The 16,005-nt window shown below is 36.4% G+C and overlaps 1 protein-coding gene across 3 annotated transcripts in view; it reads left to right on the top strand.

The window, feature by feature from the left end:
- ARID4B (AT-rich interaction domain 4B) overlaps window positions 1–16,005 on the top strand; it is a 144,411-nt gene that overhangs the window by 60,080 nt on the left and 68,326 nt on the right. For all 3 annotated transcript variants that reach the window (XM_032430409.1, XM_032430410.1, XM_032430408.1), the window contains exons 3-6: window positions 878–988; window positions 3,877–3,942; window positions 8,105–8,195; window positions 11,025–11,104. In XM_032430409.1, the coding sequence (XP_032286300.1) occupies window positions 878–988; window positions 3,877–3,942; window positions 8,105–8,195; window positions 11,025–11,104 (348 nt within the window). The remainder of the gene's footprint in view (window positions 1–877; window positions 989–3,876; window positions 3,943–8,104; window positions 8,196–11,024; window positions 11,105–16,005) is intronic.

Genomic DNA, 16,005 nt, shown 5'->3' with positions numbered 1-16,005 from the left:
TTGGATGATGAGGCAGAGTAGGGGTTTGATGTTCCCAAACTTTCTCCTCTTCTTTTTGGTGGAACATCTCAGGATATTAGTATTTCTTGTAAAATACTTTGTGCAAAGTTACCTACATAATCTTTCCTTGATTATGCAATGATTAATATAAGCAGAACTCCTTAAAATTATAGATCTTATACAGAAGTGTACCTGATTATGGAGTCAGAGCGGCTAGATTAGGACTGTTAAAAACTAAATCTCACACACACACACAATAAAAAAAATCACAAGTGAGGAAACTTAAAATATTTAACATATAAGGGTAAATAAACAGTGAACTCATGCCAGAGCATATAAGATTTCCCAGATTGGATTTCTTATAGTTTTCTCCAGTTGTTTGAAATACATGTAATTCTTCCCACCCCTTCTGTGCTATTATTCTACCTTAGAATTGTCTAGGTAGGGATATGACAAAGCTATTCTGAATTTGGGTGGCTTCTAAGATGTAGCCAAAATTTTTGAGGCTTTTAAGGATCTGCCTTCTCTTTAGGTGGTCATATAGTAAATATTTGAATGAATGGGTAGATGGAAGGGTGGATAGAATGATAAATTTGTGATTAAGCTGATTCATATCATGGGCTATATGTATTTTATATAGAGAAAAAAAGATGCATTTTTATTTTATATGATGTACATTTAAATAGATTTTTTGATACATAGATTTTACTTATTTTTAAGTTATAGTATTTTGTGGATGGTTTTTGTTAACAAATACATTCAATTATTACAACTTTTTTTTAGCTATAGTGAGATTATTAGATCTGCCAGCCTGAAGTCTAATTGTGCTAAAGAATTAAAGACTTTTAAATCTAATTATATTTGTTTGCATTTTTAGGCCCTTGATGAGCCTCCCTATTTGACAGTGGGCACTGATGTGAGTGCTAAATACAGAGGAGCCTTTTGTGAAGCTAAGATCAAGACAGCAAAAAGACTTGTCAAAGTCAAGGTAAGTATATGTAGATCTTATAAATTATATGTTCAGTATTTGATATTTAAACTAGTACTTGGTGGGTGTATTTAAGACTTTTTTTTTTCCTGCAAGATGAGTTTAGTTTCTATATAAGGGTTGTCAAATACCTGAAAACAAAACATTATTTGGGATTTTAAAGTATTCTAATTAGAATGAAGTTAGGTTCTTACAAATTGATATTTTGAATGCCCTTTCAATATTGACAGACTTGGTACTGTTTGTGTTTTTAGCCTTTTCTTTTTTTTTTTTTTTTTTTTAAAGATTTTATTTATTTATTTGACAGAGAGAGACACAGTGAGAGAGGGAACACAAGCAGGGGGAGTGGGAGAGGGAGAAGCAGGCCTCCCGCCGAGCCGGGAGCCCGATGTGGGGCTCGAACCCAGGACCCTGGGATCATGACCTGAGCCGAAGGCAGACGCTTAACGACTGAGCCACCCAGGCGCCCTGTTTTTAGCCTTTTCTAAAAGGCTGGAAAGGACCTTAGAAGTCATGTAGTTTAATTCTTAATTTTAGACCCCCCACCATTTTAGCCATTAAGTTGAGATGTGATTTATAATTTGATGGTGTTTTAAATAACAGTAAAATAAGGTAGATCTAGTTGTTGATTTCCTTATCTTCTTTCTTTAAAAAAACCTTTCTTAAATACTTGTGTTTTGTCTCAGTGCAGAAAAAGAAATGTAATTGTTTACATTTTAGTAAATTTATCAGTGTTGAAAAATATAGGACAGGTGAAATATTTGAAGGTAGATATTTATTCATTTGTCAATTATTTACTGAGTGGTAAACTGTGCAGGGTACTCTGTTAGGTGGAAGGAGGTTGGGGATATGAGGATGGCCTGATCTTTGTCCTCAGGGGATTTATGGTGCAGATTAGCAGATACCCTGTAAAACATTGGTTTGAATATCACCAAGTCAAAAGGCCACAGAGGTGTATGTCCAGTAGAGAGTTTCAGGTTTTCTTCTGGAGCTTTTTCCATGCCTATATCCTAGGTTCTTTCCTTATGCATGGATGTGTTGAAAAAAGCTTCCTGTGATTCTGATTTACACTCCTAGTTAAGATCCACTGTGATAAGACCTTTAAATTAACTGTAAATCTGTAGGAGTCTAGTCTTGGCCACACCATGCCTTTAGTTTTCACATGTGTGGTATCTGTGAGCTCTTCCGTGATTTGATTTTTGTGGGTACTCTTACAGTGTTCTGATAGCGGCATTCCCTGTTCTGATTTCACACACTGGTGTTCCCTGAGCACTCATTTTTTTGCCACTACCATCTTGGAAATGAAGAGAAAGCTTTTTATTAGTTTCCTCATTCTTCCAGACAGGGCTCCTACTAACACATGGAATATCTTACTGTGAATTAGACAAAAGCCCTCCCTCTTGGTAGATAGCTTCTTTAGGGGAGCTTGGCCTACAGATAAGACTTCTGTGTTAGGTAGAAAAAGGTCCTCCCTTAGGACAGGAGCAGTTTTACTCCAGGACCCATGCTTTGGTTTGCAGAGCACAGGCTGAATTTTAGCCCTGACTTGCAGTCTCAGCTGGGTGTTGCTGTGTAATGAATGAACCAGCTAAATGGCATGTATCACTCCTGCCATTTCTTGCTATTAATCAAGGGAAGAGAACTGTTAGTCTTTACTGCTTCTGTTGATAGCACAGAGTACAAGTACCTTGTGCCTTGTAAATAACGGATAGCTAAAACTTGTTAATTTTTTTGGCTGCTCTAAAAATCTGTTTATAATTCAAAGTTAATTATTTTCTCAACAGATATAGTGGTATATTTCTGGTTTGTTTATGATTCAGACAAAGTTAATGCATTTCCAACAATTTGTTGATATACTTATTCCTCATCAATTTTCATTTATTAAACATTTACTGTGTGCTAAGTACTATATTAGGTATTGAAACTCTAGTGTTAAAATCTGATCTCTGTCATAAAGTGGCTTACAGTCTGAGTGAGTGACAGAGATAATTAAACACATAATTTAAATAAAGCATGGTAATGCTTTTGTGTGAGACAAATGCCTGGGATGCTGTGAGTATAGGACATCTCTTTTCATAACTTGTTTGTGAGCATATTACGTAGATTGATTACCATAGACATCTGATAAGACCATGTTGATGGTTCAATCCCTGTAAGAACTCTTGCTTTGTATAGGGAAAACAACTTTTTCTACATTGAATACTGGAAGCTGTCTTATTTTTCACCAACTAATGTGAAATATTTAAACCTGAACCCTTATTTTAACTTAATCTCCTCACATCTGGTTTCCCATTCTCTGATTTCTGTACTGATACAGAGTACAGTAAACTTCTGGAGCTTGACTGCCCGAGTTTGAATCTCAGCTCTACCATGTACCAGTTCTGTGATCTTGGACTGGTTACTTATACTTTCTGCTCCTCAGTTTTCTTATCAACAAAGTGGGAACAATCATACCTACCTATTAATAAGGTTGTTGTAAAGATTATATGTTTAGTGCTTGAGCCTGATGCTTAGCTCTCAATAAATGTTTGTTGCTACTGCTTATTATTAAACTAGGCCTTTACAGAATGATAGAGGATCTAATAGCCTAAGGTCTCTACCTGTTTCCCCCCCCCCCATTTTTTAGGAAAAGAAATTATACTACTAAAGTAATAGCTAATAGTATTGAATAAAGTCTAATCCATGAAACACCAACTGATTTAGTCTGGGAATTTGTCTGTTTAAATAATAAATTTTTCAGTTAATCTGCTTAGGGATTGAGATTTTATATATACTAGATAGCTGTGTTAGATTACTTGTAAGGAGAACGAATTCATGCGTTGGTGAGCTTGTGTCACTTGATTTTTTTTTTGTGTGGGCTTGTTGCTAATTAAATTTGTGATCTCTAGGTAACATTTAGGCATGATTCTTCAACAGTGGAAGTTCAGGATGACCACATAAAGGGCCCACTAAAGGTAATTCATTTATTTATTCATTATTAATTCTGATGCTTCAATGGGAGACATTAAAAATTATACTTGGTCATTTCTTTTTAATCATTGGCTGTTACTGAGTTGATAAACATAATTCTCTCTAACTAGACCAGTAGAAAACAATAGAATGTTCAGTGAAACTTGATGTGATAGGAAAACCTGTGGTCAGAAATGATCAAGGAAGCATTGACTGCTTTTTATTTACTCACATGTTTAGTTTTCACCATGTTGCACTTCCAGAATTAATAGGTGATGAATTAGGGATTAAGTGACAGAGGTTCTGTGATGATGTGAAAAGTGAGGGAAAAACCCCAACACGTTAAGAACCTCAGAGCTTTTATTTATTTATTCATTCATTCATTCATTTATTTATTTTTAAAAGATTTTATTTATTTATTTGACAGAGAGACACAGCAAGAGAGGGAGCACAAGCAGGGGGAGTGGGAGAGGGAGAATCAGGCTTCCCGCTGATCAGGGAGCCCGATGTGGGGCTCGATCACGGGACCCCGGGATCATGACCTGAGCCGAAGGCAGGCGCCTAACAACTGAGCCACTCAGGCGCCCCTTATTCATTTATTTTAAGATTTTATTTATTTGAGAGAGAGAGAGTGTGTGTGTGTGTGTTCACACAAGCGCAGGGAGGGGCAGAGGGAGAGAGAGAAGCAGATTCCCTGCTGAGTAGGGAACCCGACATGGGGCTTGATTCTAGGACCCTGAGATCATGACCTGAGCCGAAGGCAGACACTTAACTGACTGAGCCACAAAGAGCTTTTAGAGTGCTAATTTGTTGAAGCAACTACAGGCAAATGAAATTTTTTAAGGGTTATCAGGCAATTAAATTGATAAGCAGGTTACATACAGATAGTTTTATTTATTTGCTTTCATTTCTCCTCACTGGTGGGTGAAATGAGTACCACTCTTTCTACTAGTGAGCAAGCTAAAGGGAATATGTGGGTAGCCACGGTGTGCTCTTTGGCCCTTTTGAATGTCTGAAAATTGGACAGTGGCCTGCCTGGGTGAGTTTTAAGAAATGCTAACAAAATTGAAGAAACATTTATAGATACAAGAAAAATCCTTTACTGACACAGCTGTACTTTTGGGGGGAATTAGATATGTGTATCTGCCAGTTGTTTGTTTGTGGTTGACTTAAAGCCTTTTTTTTTTAAAGATTTTATTTATTTATTTGAGAGAGAGAGAGAATGAGAGACAGAGAGCATGAGAGGGGGGAGGATCAGAGGGAGAAGCAGACTCCCTGCCAAGCAGGGAACCCGATGCGGGACTCGATCCCGGGACTCCAGGATCATGACCTGAGCTGAAGGCAGTCGCTTAACCAACTGAGCCACCCAGGCGCCCTTTTTTTTTTTTTTTTTAAGACTTTTAATTGGATCCCCAGAGCATTAGTAGGCACTATAGAGAGCTAAAGCTTGTAATTAAAAAAAAAAAATCTTGCCTTATAAAAATTATTTTCCACCGTTTCTGTTTTGTAGGTGCCATTTTTAATGTTACATGTACATGTTCATCATTTTCAGGGACAAAAAAGACAAAACATGTATACTTATGATGCTTGTCACCATTTGTTTAGCACTTAGTATGTGCTAGTGCTGTGCTGATAAGTCTTTTGCACATACTATCTTATATAATCCTAACAGCTCTTTACATAAGACACTAAAGGGACATAAAATAATCTGGCCATGACAGCCAGTAATGACAGAGCTAGAATTCTGATAGGGTCACCCCCTTGTCATTGAAGCATGTGCCCTCTGAATTTTCAGAACACATACACTTCTGTGCCTTATTTGTGTTTTTGCCTCAGAAGCACACCAGCATAGCTCTCACTGACAGGTGCCCTGTTTGCATTGGCTTGGGCCAGCTCCTGCCAGCTACAAAATATGCTCAGTGTTGTGAAGAGATAGAAAAGGCAACCACTTTGTATCCTCAGGCCCTCTTTTTCTCCTTCTGCTCCCACCTCTTTATGGCACAGTTGGTTTATTTTACTTGTTTGGCTTTTCTTACTGTATTGAATTGTTCTTTGTGATTAGGGCTAAGGACCAATTTTGATTTTGACATAGGCAGGTATATTAAATTTTGGTCTCAAGATTGTTAAAGTTTTTTTTTTTTTGGTCTATTTTTTTTTTTTTTTGCGTGTGTATAGAGTTTAAATTGTTCCCTAATATACTTCATAGCTTTCTGTTACCTGATAGAAACTGTCAACATTTGGATAAATGTTTCTCTTAGAGGAAATAAACCTACCAAAAGTGATGGTCATTTGATCTCAATATATTTTCTAATGAGTTCACATGAAATGTAATACCTAGACCACTTATTAAATCATGTATTTATTGACTGTAGTCATTTAATAAGAGCTCTATTAATTCTCCAGTTTCCTTCCCCATTTTGGGCATTGTGTGGGGCTAACAGTCTCTCTCTGAACAAGTTTATTTTTTGTTATCATCATAAAGACATATACTTGTATTTTATTTTTATTGGGGTATGATTGACATATAGTATCTTATTAGTTTTGGGTGTACAACATACTGATTCAATGTTTCATCAATACAGTAAGTCTGGTTATATCCATTACTATACATAGTTTAATTTTTTTTTTTTTTTTGCTTATGATGGAGACTTTTAAGATTTACTCTCCTGGCAACTTTCAAATATGCAATATGGTACTGTTGACTAGGGTAACCATGCTGTCTGTACCTTATATCCCTAGGACTTAATTTATTTTATAACCGGAAGTTTGTACCTTTTGACCACTTTTACCCATTTTGCCTACTCCCCACTCCCTTCCCACCCACTGGCAATGACCAGTTTGTTCTCTGTGTCTATGAGCTTCTGGTCGTTTGTTTGTTTATTTTATTTTTTAGATTCCACATATAAGTGATATCATATGATACTTGTCTTTCTCTATCTGACTTATTGCACTTAGCATAATGTCCTCAGAGTCCATCCATGTTGTTGCAAATGGCAAGATTTCCTTCCTTTTTATGGTTGAATAGTATTCCATTATCTGTATATTTTTTCCTGTATCCATGCATCCACCAGTGGATACTTAGATTGTTTCCATATCTTGGCTGTTGTAAATATGCTGCAGTGAACATGGGGGTGCTGATACCTTTTTGAATTAATGTTTTCATTTTCTTTGGATAGGTGCCCAGTAGTGGAATTGCTGGGTCATAGTTCTATTTTTAGTTTAAATACCTCCATACTGTTTACTGTAGTGGCTGTACACCAATTTATTTTATATTCCCACCAACAGTGCACAAAGGTTCCCTTTTTTCCATATCTTTGCTAACACTTGCTTTTTGTTGTCTTTTTGATAATAGCCATTCTGATAGGTGTGAGGTGATACCTCATTGTGGTTTTGATTTCATTTCCCTGATGATGAGTGATGTTGAGCATCTTTATATGTACCTGTTGGGCACATGTGTGTCTTTGGAAAAGTGTCTGTTCAGATCTTCTACCCATTTTCTAATGGGATTGTTTGGTTTTCTGCTATTGAGTTATATGAGTTCTCTATATATTGGATAATTAACCCCTTATCAGATAAAATATTTGAAAATATTTTCTCCCACTCAGTAGGTTCCCTTTTCATTTTGTTGATGATATCCTCCACTGTGCAGAAACTTCTTAGTTTGAGGTAGTTACAAAGACCATATAAATGTAATTATCGGCATTTTCTTGATTAGATGGAAAATATTTTAAATGATTGTCATTAGTGGAACATTATAACGCTTAAGGAAATGTCAAAGCTCTTTCTTGTTTCTACCTTTCCTCGGCCTCTTTGAAGGATGAGTGCTAATATAAGGCAAGGATAGTCAACTTCAGAGATCATGGTTCTTAAAGTATGGTCCGAGGACCTCTGGGGGCTCCCAGGACCCCTTTCAGGGAGGTTGTAAGGGCAAAACTATTTTCATAACAATACTTAGATATTATTTACCTTTTTTACTGTGTTGACATTTTCACTGATGGTACAAAAACAGTGGTAGGTAAAACTGCTGGCGCCTTAAGACAGATCAAATCAGTAGTTTCTTTATTCTTCGCCACCGTGCACTCAGTTAAAAAAAAAAAAAAAAGAGCTAGTTTTTGTTTTATTCATTTACCTTCTAAAAGTTTTTCTAACTTTTTAAAAATACTTTAGGTCGGAGCTATTGTGGAAGTGAAGAATCTTGATGGTGCATATCAGGAAGCTGTTATCAATAAGTTAACAGATGCAAGTTGGTACACTGTAGGTAAGGGAATAAATCTTTTAAAAATGTATTTTCAAAAAATACAAATCAAAATTTCCTTGATTCAGTTCCTCCCCTAATGCCATAGATATTATTACTGTTAATATATTTTGTTTTTGTTTTGCTGTTAATGTTTTTTTAATCTTTCCAGGTCTTAAAAATTTTTATTTCATAAGTATGTACATAAAGTATAATTTGAAATTAGTGTATATATTATACAGTTGAATTTGTAGCTTTTTTCACTTCAAAATATATCTTAAAGAAATTTTTTCTATCTTAACTATTTTTAAATGTACATTTCAGTGGTGTTAAGTGTATTCATGTTGTTGTGCAACAGAGAAATTTCTTTTAATTATAGTAGTATGTTTCATATTTGTTGTACCATAATTTATTTTCTTTTACTGATGGTGTTGCCAATTTTCTTGCCATTACAATAAATGCTGGATTGAATGTCTTGTACATGTACATTATTCTTGTATTTTCCTGGTGTATGTGTACACTGAGGACCAGGCATAGTGAAGTGAAATGTACTTTAAAACTTAGGTAGTGAAAACTGCCTTTCTAGAAGAGGGTATTCATTTACACTTCAATGGACAGTGTGTGAGTGCACTCATTTTCCCAGCCCAGGTAAAAGTTGATTTTAGTAATCTGTAAAAATATTTGCCCATCTGGATACAAAGTAGTATCTCAGTTTTGTTTTAATACTCCCCTCCTGTGATTAAGTGAGATTGAACATTTTTTTCATATGTTTATTGAAAGGAACATCATTTCATTTGTATTTTCTCTCTTTCAAATTACCATCTTTTTATTATTTATTTATTTATTTTTAAGATTTATTTATTTGAGAGAGAGAACGAGCAGTGGGGAGGGGCAGAGGGAGGAGGGGAGAGAGAGAGAGAGAGAGAGAAAAGCCGACTCTCTGCTGAGTAGGAAGCCCGATGTGGGGCTCCATCCTGAGCTGAAGGCAGACACTTAGCCAACTGAGCCCCCCAGGCGCCCCTCCATCTTTTTTATTTTTTAAAGACTTACTTGTTTTAGAGAGAGAAAGGGCTCACATGCGTGAGTGGGGGGAGGGGCAGAAGGAGAGAATTTTAAAGCAGACTCCCTGGTGAGTGCAGAGCCTGGCATGGGGCTTGATCTTAAGATCCATGAGATCATGACCTGAGCTGAAACCAGGAGTTGGAGGCTTAACTGACTGAGCCACCGAGGCGCCCCTTTTGAATTACCATCTTAGAGTGTCTTACCAGTCTCCCCCTTGTCCTGTTGGGATGGTTACATTTTCTTATTTTTAGGACATGAGATCTTTGTATATTCTGAATATTAACCCCTGGCTACCTTAGTTGCAAGTATTTTTCTCCTACTTACTTTTATTTTCACTATCAATTTTCATATTGTCAGTTTTTCCTGTGGTCACCTTTTCCTTTGTAGTTTTAGTTTTGAATCTTGTTTTAAGGGGCTTCCTTCCATCAGTGTTATAAATTTATTTTCCATTGTATTCTTCAGTTTATAGTTTTATTTTTGTTTTGCAAATAGCTGTTTATTTCATCTACAGTTTATTTTTTATTTTTTGGACATTCTGAAATGTCATATTTTTTCCCCCAATTAATAGCCAATTATCCTGGTATTATTTATTGAATGGGAATAATTCTTACTCTTTAATGACCTCATGGGTGAGAGTAAACACCTAGTTAAAATGTCTTTGATGTTGTCAAAATTTGATGGACCTTTGAAATAGTATAGATGAGTTTTCTCTATATTTTTGTGGGGTGAGGAAAAACTTGGTGAAGAGAGGGGAAATTTTAATTTGAGACAGGAAAATTTGACTTTATGTAGGTGACAAGACTGTGAGCATGTTCTGTGCAGTAAGTCTAGATGGTAATTATGTATGGTAGTCAGTCTCATAAATGTGGCATTTTTTTCGTTGAATATTTTAGTTACAACATTAAAACATTGTACTAAAAGTTATTTATCCAGTCTCACATGAAATTTCACTTAATATATAAGAACCTAATTTTGTTACTTAGGTAAAAACTGCTATTTCTAAAATCAAAGCCTGGTAACTTTATTTAGAATAGATGTATTTTTTCCCCATGATTTGTGAGGAATGTAAGTATATGCTATAAAATTACAGTATAAAATATACATATATTCTGTGTACGCATAAACTTACAGTAAATTTGCTGGAGCATTTTAGTACTTTAAATAAGTAGTTTTCAGTGGGGAGCACTTGGCAATGTCCATAGACATTCTGGTTGTCGCGAATGCGGAGCCACTAGTGGCATCCGGTGGCTAGCAGCCAGGGAAGCTGCGGACTGTCCTGTCGTGTTCGGGATAGCCCTTCGCGACAGAGAATAATCTGCCCCAAAATGCTAGTAGTGCTCAGGTTTAGAAACCCTGCTTTAAATAGTAAAAGCAGAGTAATTTTTTAGGGGCAGTCGGAATAAATACATTTGTATTCTTTTTGTTTTCTCGGTAAATCTGTCAGTATTTACCAGTTGGAAAACTTGCTTTTCCTTTACCATGTTGAGAAGGGTTAATTAGCATTTAAATTATTTCTTCCTAAAATGCTAACTTCTTTTTTTTTTTGGTGTTTTCTGGGTCAGGGAAGATGTTTTCATTTCAGGTATATTATTTCCTTATTGCTAGAAATTGGAAAGCATATTCTGTATTTGAAGTTGTCAGTTAGAAAACATAAAATGTGAACTGAATTTCAAATGTAATCTTCTGAAACACTGGTTCTGTTTGCACTCAGAAAATTAAATGATAATTTATATCATCGTGTTAATCTTTGAAAAATCCTTCAGTAGTTTCCAATTTTACCTCCTCTCCTAGTTTTTGATGATGGAGATGAGAAGACACTGAGACGATCTTCACTGTGCCTGAAAGGAGAGAGGCATTTTGCTGAAAGTGAAGTAAGTAATCATTTAATGAATGACTGTGTCTTCATATTTTGTATTAGGGGGAGCATATTTTTCTTTCTCAACTCAGGCAACTTACTTGTTAATCAGGAAAATTCATTAATACCATTATCATGTAATCTGTGAATCCTGTTTTTAAGGCCTTGTGTTTGAGTACCAGGTGATATATCCTTTTTTTTTTCTAAGAATATTTTAGCATTGGGGCGCCTGGGTGGCTCAGTCGTTAAGCGTCTGCCTTCGGCTCAGGTCATGATCCCAGGGTCCTGGGATCAAGCCCCACATCAGGCTCCCTGCTTGGCAGGAGGCCTGCTTCTCCCTCTCCCGCTCCCCCTGCTTGTGTTCCCTCTCTCGCTGTGTCTCTCTCTGTCAAATAAATAAATAAAATCTTAAAAAAAAAAAAAAAAGAATATTTTAGCATTTGTCCACAATGAAAATTCAATGATCTTGCTTAACTGTTATCTTCAGGCAACTTTTATGTAGACTCTAATTTTAAATAATTGTAGAAAAGAGATGTTCCATTTATAATCCACTTGAACCCCCTCATCATGAAAGGATCTGTAGCTACTGTAAGCAGTCCCTAACTACTACTGCTACTACTGCTTCTGCTGCTGCTGGCTGACATTATTATAGCCCCTCCTCAAAGATGCCTTGCCTGACTGCCCTTTCTACACTAGTCCCTGCCATCCTTTTAATCCTTCTAGGTTGACCGAGGTTTCTTCAAAGCTTGTGTCATTCTCTGACATCAGGATATGTATGTGCTTAGTTATTTGTCTGCCTCCCTCCCTAGAATGTGTCACAAGGGTGGGGATTTTATATGTTTTCTTCACCACTCATTCCCAGTTCCTTGGACAGTGCCTGGCATAGAGTAGGAGCTGAATAAATGGTAGTCAGATGAATAAATGAAGTGCTTATATTTGCCAGGGACTTTGCTCACTGCTTTACCTACATCATCACATTCATAACACTATGAAGTAGATAGCATTATTATCTTCAATTTACAAGTGGTGAAACTGATGGTCAGAGCTGGTTCTGAAACCAGGATTTTCTAGTACCAAAGCCATGCTCTAGAATTGAAAGGTGTTAAGTTAGTAAGAATGGAGGGAGGGTTCACAAAGTTTTGTAAATCAGTAGCTTGCAATCCAGAATTTTAAAAATGGACGTATTGTTAAAGTGTTCTATAATCCAGATTCTATAATCCAGCCTATAAATATTAATTAATGCACAGTGTGGCCAAACCATGATTACTTTTCTTCTTGTCACTATTTAGAACAGTGTTTCTTTGGGGGATGTTTTTATATTATTTATTAAACTATTAAACTTTATTTTATATTTTCTTGTTTTGAAAATACTTTCCTTGGGGCACCTGGGTGGCTCAGTCATTAAGCATCTGCCTTCAGCTCAGGTCCGGATCCCAGGGTCCTGGGATCAAGCCCCGCATCCGGCTCCCTGCTCCGCGGGAAGCCTGCTTCTCCCTCTCCCACTCCCCTGCTTGTGTTCCCTCTCTCACTGTGTCTCTCTCTGTCAAATAAATAAATAAAATCTTAAAAATATATATATATAATTTTTTTTTTTTTCCTTTCCCTTAAATAATTGAATTCCTAATCCAGTTCAGAATTTGGGACAGGTTCTGTGTATTATGATACCAGCCTATTTTTTCAGTCTCATATTGTAACATTTCCTTGGACTTATTTTTTCTTTCCCCTTTTTTTTTTTTTTAAGTTTTTATTTAAGTAATCTCTATGCCCAGTGTGGAGCTTGAACTCACAACCCACTATCAAGAGTCACATGCTCTTCTGACTGAGCCAGCCAGGTGCCCCATTTTCCTGTACTTCTGTCTTATAAGACTACTTCGTATTTTCAGATTATGATTCATATTCTTTTCTTGGTTTCTGCTGAGTACTGCTCCTCTTAATGTTCCTCCATGAGGTCTTTCATGAGCTTTCTAACCAGATTTGATCCCTTATCCTTTGATCCTTTGGCACTTCTCTTATTCTTATTTGATGGTCTTTTTTTATTACTTTTCTTATTTTCCCTGTAAGATTTTAAGCTGTTTTGGGGGTAATAGCCATCTTTTTGTCATTTTGATAGGCTCTTCTTTTCCCAGCAGTGTTTTCTATACGAAAGCCTTCAGTAAATATTTGTTGAATTAATTGTGAAGGTTTAAATATAGGAAATACAGCTTTAGAATTTGCAGTGAATTTGGCTTTTTGCAGTGATAAAGTAACAATTCTTTATAAGTTATGTAATTTTGTTTATGTTTATTTATTTAATCTCTACACCCAGTGTGGGGCTCAAAATCACAGCCCTGAGAGCAAGAGTTGCATGCTTTTCCGACTAAGCCAGCCAGGCGCCCCTAAGTTTATATAATTCTTAAAAATAATTTCATTTCCCTTAGAATATGTGTACAGTTATAGTAGGTCAGTGAGTGAATATGGGGGCTTTGAAGACTTGATTTTTCATATGCTTAGTGAAGGCATGTGCCTTATTTATTTAATCCAGAGAAATATCTAAAATATCTAAAATACTTTTTTTTTTTTAGTAGAATTGTGTAGTTCATAAGACATTTGTAGTGTAAAGGCTGAAGCAATATGAGCAAGTAGTTCAGTGTATCCTTCTCATCTTCAAGGTGGACCACTTTTACTGTGTGTGTCTATATGTGTTAGATTCTATGTTTTGCTAGAGGGTACTTAGAATACTGGTGTATTGTTCCATATCCCATTCTCATAAGCCAGGTGTTATGTGAGGTACTGGAGACACAAGGATAGGCCAAGTAGACATGGAATTTATCCTCGAGTAACTTACCATCTGTTGGAGGAGAAAAAGCATTAATCAAACAATCAAATATTTTAAGATTATAAATGTACTGAGTTCTGTGATAGCATGGCCAGGAGTGTATTTAATCTGCCATCTGTGTATTCCTTCCCTTTATTTGATATTTTTCATATTTTCAAAAAACATTTTTAATTTGTTGAAAAATTATTCAGAGCATTGTTATTATCAGTAATAACTTTGGTCTTTGAGCAAAAAGCCACTGGCAGTGTTTGGGGTCACTAATTCCATTAATAAGCTACATACTTAAAGACTTAAATTTAAAAGATTTCGTAATAAGAGATCACAACAGCACTTCTGTCAGTCTGAATTCCAGCACTAACATCACTGATTCTAGCCCTAACCAGCTTAGTGAGAGTGTTGCCACTGCCCGGGGGTTGGGGCATTTCTGCAGAGCATATAATTCAGAAGTAGTTTCATCAGCTGTTACTTGCTGTGCATTTACTACGTGCAGTTGAAAACTCTAAAGAAAAGTTGGGTAAAATCTCAGCTCCATATTTCCTATAGCCCATTTAAGAAACAGGGACATAGGCATGTTTCCCCTAGGCCTATGGAATTTTCTTTTAGCTTCAGTATAGCTAGGAGTCTCTGCTTTTTGCTCTTTAGGTTTTGACGCAACACATTCTACCCTCCCCGCAGTCTTTTCTCTCACTTGAAATAAAGGTGCTCCTACCTTCCTGGACATGGTTTAAGGCCAGGGACAGAGATACGGCTTCTTACTGTTCTAACTCTTTATTACATAGGGAGAGAAATCAGAAATCCTGGATATTTTCTTTCCTGTAACTGGTGAATACCAGATGCTTAAAATAGAAATTACAGTACTTAATAGAAGTCTCTGCTTTCACAAGAGCAATCTTAATTTTAGGGGAGTGAGGCAGGGCGTTTAATCCTTCTGTTAGCTTGACCGAAAGTGAATCTAGATTAATTTATTTTCTCTGTTTACCAAATATAGTACTTTGAAATTTTTTGCTCTTGGGAAGCATAATTAGGAGTTAATGATAAGTGACTTTTTTTTAAAGATTCTACTTATTTGTTTGAGAGAGAGAGCAGAGTGAGAGAGAGAGAGAGCGCACGAGCAGGGGTGAGAAGCAGAGAGGGAGAGGGACAAATAGACTCCCCGCTGAGCAGGGAGCCCGATGCGGGGCTCGATTCCAGAACCCCAGGATCGTGACCTGAGCCGAAGGCAGACACAACCGACTGAGCCACCCAGGCACCCCTGACAAGTGACTTCTAAAGAGGTTTTGTTTGGTATATTACTGTATTTGGACCAACTTTTGCCTCCAGATTTTTTTATTATTTATTTATTTATTAAAATTTTATTTATTTGAGAGAGAGAGTGAGGGAACAGAGGGTGGGGGAGAGAAAGAATCCTCAAGTAGACTCCCCGCAGAGTGTGGAGCTGGACACGGGGCTCGATCCCAGGACCTCGAGGTCATGACCTGAGCTGAAATCAGGAGTCAGATGCTTAAGTGACTGAGCTACTTAGATGCCCCTCTAAATATCTTTTAAATGCCTGACTTAAGCTAGATTTGAAAGATTAGATTTTATGCCCTATAAAAAGTTAATATATTTTGTCTTCTGAAGGAATTGATCTTTATGTTTTATGGGTAGTACCTTTTACCTATATCAGTATTCTTTGTTGTTGGATACATAGATCTGTGTACCTCAGGTACATTTACATATATTCTCAGAAGTTATGCAATCTAATAAGTTATGCAAGATTATTAATATGCTTCCCCTTTCACATTTTAGTTCATCATTGTTTCAACAAAATTATCTGTTTTAAAAATAAAAGTTTTAAATATTAACAGTTTATATTTAGGTAGTCTGATTTTTTTTTTTAAATCCAAATTGATATATACCCTTTCATATAACACCCTGGTTTGTAACTTTGAGAAGTCTTTATCCGAAGTAGTTTCTCACCCTCACTCCCATCCTGACAGTTTTTGTGGGGTCTTTAGTTCCCCTGGTATTCATGAAATTATCTGTAATAGCAGAGGTTCTGTTGGATGAAAGGAATAGCAACTGTGTGGAAGATCTTAAAAAGGCAGAAAAAGTAGGATTAT

This window comes from Phoca vitulina, unplaced genomic scaffold (genome assembly GCF_004348235.1).
Source record: "Phoca vitulina isolate PV1807 unplaced genomic scaffold, GSC_HSeal_1.0 scaffold43, whole genome shotgun sequence".
Taxonomy (NCBI): Eukaryota; Metazoa; Chordata; class Mammalia; order Carnivora; family Phocidae; genus Phoca; species Phoca vitulina.
Note: the sequence above shows the minus strand (reverse complement) of the source record. Positions and strands in the feature narration are given on the sequence as shown.